The following is a 7498-nucleotide window of genomic DNA, read 5'->3' on the forward strand; positions in this document are numbered from 1 at the left end:
TTTTTGTCAATTATGAATTAATTTTGGCTGTAGAAGAACCCATATCGTAAACCATCTCCTGTTTTTATAAGGATCTCTTGAGCGGATTTATCAAATTTGAACTATCAAGAACATGAATCATTTAATTTTTCGTTTCGCTATTATATTGAACTCATTACAAAATTATAGTACTTACTTAGCTTTACTCTCTTCGTATACATGGTACAAAAGGATGAATATAATCTAGCAATTTTGCTTAGCTTTGCTCAATGAAATTGTACTCATTAATGTCCAAAAGGCTCTTAGCCTAGCAATTGTAGCTTAATTACTCATAGCAACTAATACAATCACTAGTAGAAACATACAAATGGTCACCAATTTTTGAAAATTCATGCCTAAAATGTAAGCACAAACTTCAAAAATTTAAAGTCGGCTTAAAAGGGCACTAGTTTTAGCATCTCCTTTAGTTTATTCAAGTCTTTTACCGGGAAAAGCACAACCCCCTTGGCTTATACTTTCTCTGTTCCAATAATTTGTAACAAGGATGAAATTATATTTTATATGTTAAATATTTGTAATTGAATAAGAGTAAATATAAAAAGTTGATATTGCAAATGTATATTTTATGAGATAAATCTAACAAAATTTCACATGACTATATTTTACTTAACGTATAAATTATTTGATATGGTCACACACAAGAGTGATGAGTGATGAGTGATGAATACTGTAAAAGTTATATTGTTGCAATATTATTCAAAAAAAAAGTATGATAAAGATCAATCAGTCCTATAATTTGGGTCCAAGTGTGAAGTGTCCATGAAGTAATTTTTGAGCTGGTGGACTTTGAGCTGGATGTTGGGCTGCTAGATAATAATTGGGGTCTCAGCTTGTTAGGCTATTATTATTCAAATGGGCCCGTACGAGGAGGAAGAAAGCATACGTGTAACTGTAGCGGTGTAGGAATAGGAGAAAAGAAAAACATAATGACACACGCATGTGTGATTTTGTAATTTTGTTGTAATACGATTTATAGTCTGTATAATTGCCTTAAGAAAATTTAGAGTATTACATTTGAGTGTCGTACATTCATAAGTATTTTATTTTTATTTTAATAATTATTTTTTATTTAATAATCAAATAAAGAGAAAAGACTAACATTAAATTAGTTACGTGTAAGGTATAACAATCTCTCCCGTAATATAAAGTATTACTTCGTATTCAATCAACTTTGCTCCGCCCTCACTTCTATTATTTCTCCTCAACACTTTCATAATTCACTGGTATGTACGTATATGATTGATTTCAATTCGGGTCGTATATATTACTCTATATTTAATTTCTTACAAGTAGTATGCTATTTCATGCTTGATTTTGTGCTACAAATAGATGCAACTGTATATTATACATGCAGTAGATTAAATCCAATAGTATCCCATCATTTTAACTTTGCTTGGTCGTCTATACTGGTACAAACTGCATGCCTTGAAACACCACGAAATTGATCGAGTTATAAGCAAGGATAGATATAATTTAATATTTCTTCAGATTTAGGTCTTCCTCAAGTAATTGAAGATATTTTTTTTTTTTTGAATAGTAGTAATTGAAGATGGTTTAAATGATTTGTCTAGCTTTCACATATTTTTAGGTTTATTTTCAAGTCAAGTCAAAGTTGTAGCTAGGGTTATTAACTATATTAATTAGGGAAATTTAGGTTTTCTTTATTTCTCTCTTGAGATATAAATTAATAGCCGGAGCAATAAGCTTTTTTGTATCCTCAGTAAGATTCAAGAGAGTTATGGTTAATATATATTGCGTGATTATAAAAATCTCTATACATCGATCTTTGTTTACACAGGATAACCTAACTGTTGTTTGCATTGATCTTTTAAATTTTTTTCTACTCCGTACTTTTCATTCAATCTTGGATTATTCCTAGTTATTAAATTGTGAGTTATAAAGATCATATTAATTGATCGATGAGTTAAGTACATACACCACTTCATCAAGTGTTGCTGTGTAAAAACTAGTAAGGTGAATGCACCGTAGACGCCTAGATTATCTCGTTTCTAAGTACATACACTATAATCTAATTTTCTTTTTAGAGGTTGAAGCAAATGAACCAACTAGCCCCAACTGTTAGAACTTCAATTCTTAGACTAGCCAGATACAAGATCTGAATTGTAGGTGATATTAAGAAGTAAAAATTGGAAACATATATTTGTGCTAGAGATCTGGTTAATTAGGCTTTATTTATTTCACCTTATTTTTACTTATTATTTCAAAAAAAAATAAGTTCAGATCAGATCATCGTTTTATGTGCAGTTTTTTTATCGCTAAATATCTTTAATTTCGTAGTTATTTTTTTTTTTTTGAAAATTACATATTAGTAAAATACTTATTATTACGAATCTAACAAGATCCACTTGATATATTCTTTCCTTATAGATTATCGTATATTTATAGTCAAAGTTTAGTCAAATTAAACAATCAGATCAGGTTTTCCTCAAAAAAAAAAGAGAAAAAAAAAAAACAAAAAAAAAAAAAGACAATCAGATCTGACCAGACTATATCAAAAAAGATAAGCAAAAATAAGGTGAACCAAACAAGCCCTTAGTTGATCTTATCTTTCAAGAAATTATACCCTATAAGTATATTATATTGTTCTTGAAATCATGAGACTTTTATGCTGCAATTCTTAAGATGGTGCTTAACATGTATGCTTCCGGTGTACACTGTACACACCAACTTGAGATGAAAGCTGTTTATATACTTGTGAATGTTGTCCACTATTAAAAGATTTTGCGGATTTGATTTCAGGACTAAGGAAAACCTAGTACAAGATTATATTTTCCACCTTGTATTATTGTTTCATTTCAATATTTAAGAGCACATTTTACTAAAAAAAATTGTAGTAGTAATTTGACTATAACTAACATAATATTTTGTGAATAATAACTATGTAATCCATAATTGACTTATTTCTCTCAAATTATAAAGTGTATTTCTATATCATCAATATTATATTTTTTTTATTTATTTATCCAATTGTAGTTTCTTTTTTTTTTTTAAATATTTATAATTTGCATGGTAAATATTAAAAAACTATCTATGTCCATATTATAATGTCAAATAAATGATCCGATCTTATTATTTTATCATTAACATACTATGATATATATATATATATATATATATATATATATATATATATATATATATATATATATATATATATATATATATATATATATATATATTTATTATATTCCAAACAACCACTATGGTAAACTAATTTTTGTGGTGTAGGATACACTATCTCAAGCTGATAAGATAGAACAAGCAACAAATTACATAGTGGAGTTGAGAGAAAGAGTAGAGAACTTAAACAAGAGAAGAGATCAATTAATGACAAATAATTCTGGCTTAATAACCACCAGTATTGAACTGAAAGATTTGGGTAGTGTTATAGAGGTGCAAATTGTGGTGCAACGAGACTGCGAAATCAAGTTACATGAAGTGATTAGGGTTCTTGAGGAAGAAGGAGCTGAAGTTGTCAATGCTACTTTCTCAACTCATGGGAACTATGTCCTCCACACTCTCCATGCTAGGGTAACTTTATCTCTTTTTTTTTTTAATATTTTTTTATGCTAAATTGTTATTACGGGTGAGACAACAAAGTAAATAAATTGAGATCCACATGAATAATATTTGTAGGCACTGTAACTCTAAGAGTTTTTCTTATTGTATGTACAGGCTCAGAGTTCAAGGATTGGAGTAGAGACTTCTAGAGTGCAGGAAAGATTGCAACTACTGATTTGATCTTGTAAAACTTGAGTTTCATCTTGTACAATTTCCTTAAAAATAAGCGGATATTGCAAAGACCTTAGGTGATAGAGTATAAAACTTATGATTGAGGCCCAGGATGTTTTATACTCTATCACTCTATGTCACATGAAAGGCCGATCTTAAAAAATAATCCTTAGAACATCTATAATGGTTGTAAATAGGTTCTAGCTTGCAATTTTCAAATAGTTGGAGCTAGTATCTCATCACATAGCTCTACAAAGTTATGTAGTTTCACTATACGCGGAACTTGACCTGAAATAAAATATCTAGCTAACGTTTCTCTAAAAAAACAAAAAGCTAAGTAGGTTCACTTCACGCAAAGCATATGTGTTGTCCACTTTGAATGAATAAATTGTAGTATTGTATTTCAATTCATATATGTTGTTTCAATATTGACCTTTAAATTTTTTTATTTATTTTTTTTATTTTAAAAAAAAGCTTTTATTCTACATTAAAATAAAACTGGTGAGTTAAAAATGATAGCCATGACAATTTGTGAAGTGACTTACCTTTAGTTCGAAAATATTACTCCGTACAGGTACAGTACACTGTATTTTTATTTTTTTTAATCATTAAGAGAAATTACACATAGATCTTGGTAAGGACATAAGGGTTAATGGCCTAATGGGAAGAAGAGAATTCATACAACTTGTAAACTCAGATGGTGATGATGATAAGAGTTACTCGGTTACTCTTTTGCCTTATTATAAATTGATGTTTTTCTCCACTTTATTTAAAACTTCAATTCAGACAACTTTAGTCATAAGTATGTCAGTATGTATACAATATACTACCATTGGTAGTATGTTATATGGAGTAATGTCCTGTTCTCTTCACCTTAAAAAAATAATATTAAGTAAAAATAATTTCAGTTTAGTAAAAATAAGTTCAGTTCAGTAAAATTAATTTCAGTTCAGTAAAAATAATTTCAGTTCAGTAAAAATAAGTTCAGTTCAGTAAAATTCAGTTTTCGATCTTAAAGAAGAATTATAATAGAAAATCAGTAAAAAAAATTTAAGTTCAGTAAAAATAATTTCAGTTCACTAAAATTAAGTTCAGTTCAATAAAAATAAGTTCAGTTCAGTAAAAATAATTTCAGTTCAGCAAAATTAAGGTGAATCAAACAGAGCCTAAATTATGTGATAAATGTATACTCAATACTCTCTTCGTTTAATTCTGGATATTGCAATGTATTTATCTCCATATTTGCTAATGCACAATTTCAACTATTAATATGTTTTTAATAAATTAAAATTATAAAAGTTATTTTTTTTTTCAGATTAATAAAAGTTAATAGTTTAAAAATATGCATTTAAGACAAATTTGAAAAGAATTCACATGCTTATTTATTTTTACTTAAATACAAATCATTAAAAAAAATCAAGCATAATGTGTGAATAGAGCAATAGTTAAAGTGTTGCAACTATATTAAATAACAAAAGTGAGTGATTTCCATAAAAATATTCAAACATGCAAAAATTCTCAAATTACGTACAAAAAATTCCCCCCATACCACCCAACTCAGCATTTAAATTATTTTTTTCCTACAATTTTGCTAGTAAACCGCTAATTGAATTAGTGGTTTATACACATATAAACCGCTAATTCAATTAGTAATTTAGTTGCTAGGTGAAATAATCTCCACAATTGTATGCACAAATTCTTATAAAACTGCTAATTGAGGGCTTGTTTGGTGTCGTTTTTTGTTTTTAGTTTTCAGATTTTTTTAAAACCAAAAACAGAAAATAATAAAAATGTGTTTCTACTTTTTTGTTGTCAGTTTTTCACAATTATCATGATTTAAATAAAGTTGATTACTCAGTATTTTTTTATTCAATATATGTCATCCATCATATGATTTTGCCAATAGGAAACCACAATAATGTCAAACGAACCCTGAGTTAGCGGTTTTTTGTTGATTTTTTTTTTCTTTTTTTTTCAAAAAACACAACAAACTTGCTTAAGTGGACAATATGGATAAGGAACTTGATTTCCCTTTCCCAAGCAGTAGACATGCCTTCCTAGATGTTTTTAATCTAGTTGTAATATAAGCTCTTCTGTTCTTGTTAAAAAAAAGTGGACAGTATGGAAAGAATTTTTTTAAAAAGGTGTAGTTTGGAAATTTTAGCTTTTTTAAGCATTATCTATGAAAAACACCCAACACCGTTACAAAAGTAAGTAGTCTAGTCTTTCCTCAAAAAAAAAAAAAAAAAAAAAAAAATATGTAGTCTAATTTTTTTTTTTTAAAAAAAAACTTCCTCGTTTGCTATGCATGTTGGGCCGTTAACTCTTGGGGTTTCGGCCTAGCAGTTAATTGGGCTATGATCCAAATGGGTCGCAAGCAAATTTGTTACGAGTTTTGGGCTTAATTTAAAGGATTAGTAATATTACTGTATCCCATTCGACTGTACGAGTCCATACTCGGTAGAGTTTTGCACAATAGCATACACATAAGGATGGGTCGCACTTGCAAGTTGCAACATTACTAAACGAACTAACACACACAAAGGAGTGAGGACGAAAAGTGACAATAAAACAGAAACAATGACAAAGGAGAAAAAAAATGACGATAGCTGGTTTCCTATAGGCGCGGTACGGTGTAACGTACAATCGTTTTGTTAGAAAGAACATGATATATAAAAGTAATGAACTTATAATTATAGTGAAAATAACATACTATTAAAATGTAATGTACATATACCTAGAGTGAAAATAATATACGGAAATTTCACCAAATGTCACTGACAAATTTAAAATTCACCAAATGTCATCGTACTTTACAAAATTTACCAAATGCCACTCAGTTTTTAAATAATTCACCGAGTGCCATTAATGACTAACGAAGGCTTAATCATGACACATGGCAATCGATTATTGGTTTAAAAATATAAATAAAATAAAATTAAAAAAACTCTAAATCCTAACCCAACCCCACCACCGCAACCACCTGCCCAAGCCAACCGACGGCCCAAAGCCAACCGCCGGAACTCCTTGACCTCCTGTCGGAACCCTCTAACCTTCCGTCGGAACCCGCCGGAACCCATGACGTCCCGCTGGAACCCCTTAACCCCATCAAAACCGTCGACTCTTCTTAATCCCCGAAAAACCACCCCAACCACCGCAACCATCTCACGCAATGCCCAAAAACTCCAGCACCCACACACTGACCCACAAAACTCCGTTTACCCGACGACCTTGCACTAATGCCCACCCCAACTCCCGCAACCACCTCACGCACCAACACGACGCATCACATAGCCACCACAACCGACCATGGAAACCCAGAAATCCAAAATAAAACCCGATTGTGGAAACCCTTCACCCTGAAACGACCGAAATCAACCATGGAAATCTACAATGGTCGATTTCTATGGCCGATTTCATCGTTTCAAGGGTGGAGGATAGGAAGAGTGGTTTTGCGCGGTGGTTGGAAAACGATGGGTGTTTAAATCAATGTTCATGTTGGTGGCATTTAGGGTCGGGGCAGGTTGTGTGGGTGGTTTTGGGGGTCTGCGGTGGGTCAGGTGGAGTGCTTAAGGGCCGATCGACCGTTTTTTGGTGGTTAAGGGGGTGACCGGCTATTTTCCGGCAAGGGGAGGGGGCTAGGGTTTGACGTTGGTGGGAAGGTGGCTGGGAAAATTTGGGTTTTTTTTTGTTTTTTTATTTAATT

The 7498-nt window shown here is 30.9% G+C and overlaps 1 protein-coding gene across 1 annotated transcript; it reads left to right on the plus strand.

Moving 5' to 3' along the window:
* Positions 1-2682: 2682 nt before the first annotated feature.
* LOC110700865 (transcription factor bHLH167-like) lies at positions 2683-3801 on the plus strand. The gene is made up of 3 exons (XM_021878448.1): positions 2683-2754; positions 3289-3591; positions 3736-3801. The coding sequence occupies exons 1-3, from the start codon at positions 2683-2685 to the stop codon at positions 3799-3801; spliced, it is 441 nt and encodes a 146-aa protein (XP_021734140.1).
* Positions 3802-7498: the final 3697 nt, after the last annotated feature.

This window comes from Chenopodium quinoa, unplaced genomic scaffold (genome assembly GCF_001683475.1).
Source record: "Chenopodium quinoa cultivar QQ74 unplaced genomic scaffold, ASM168347v1, whole genome shotgun sequence".
NCBI classification, from domain to species: domain Eukaryota; kingdom Viridiplantae; phylum Streptophyta; class Magnoliopsida; order Caryophyllales; family Amaranthaceae; genus Chenopodium; species Chenopodium quinoa.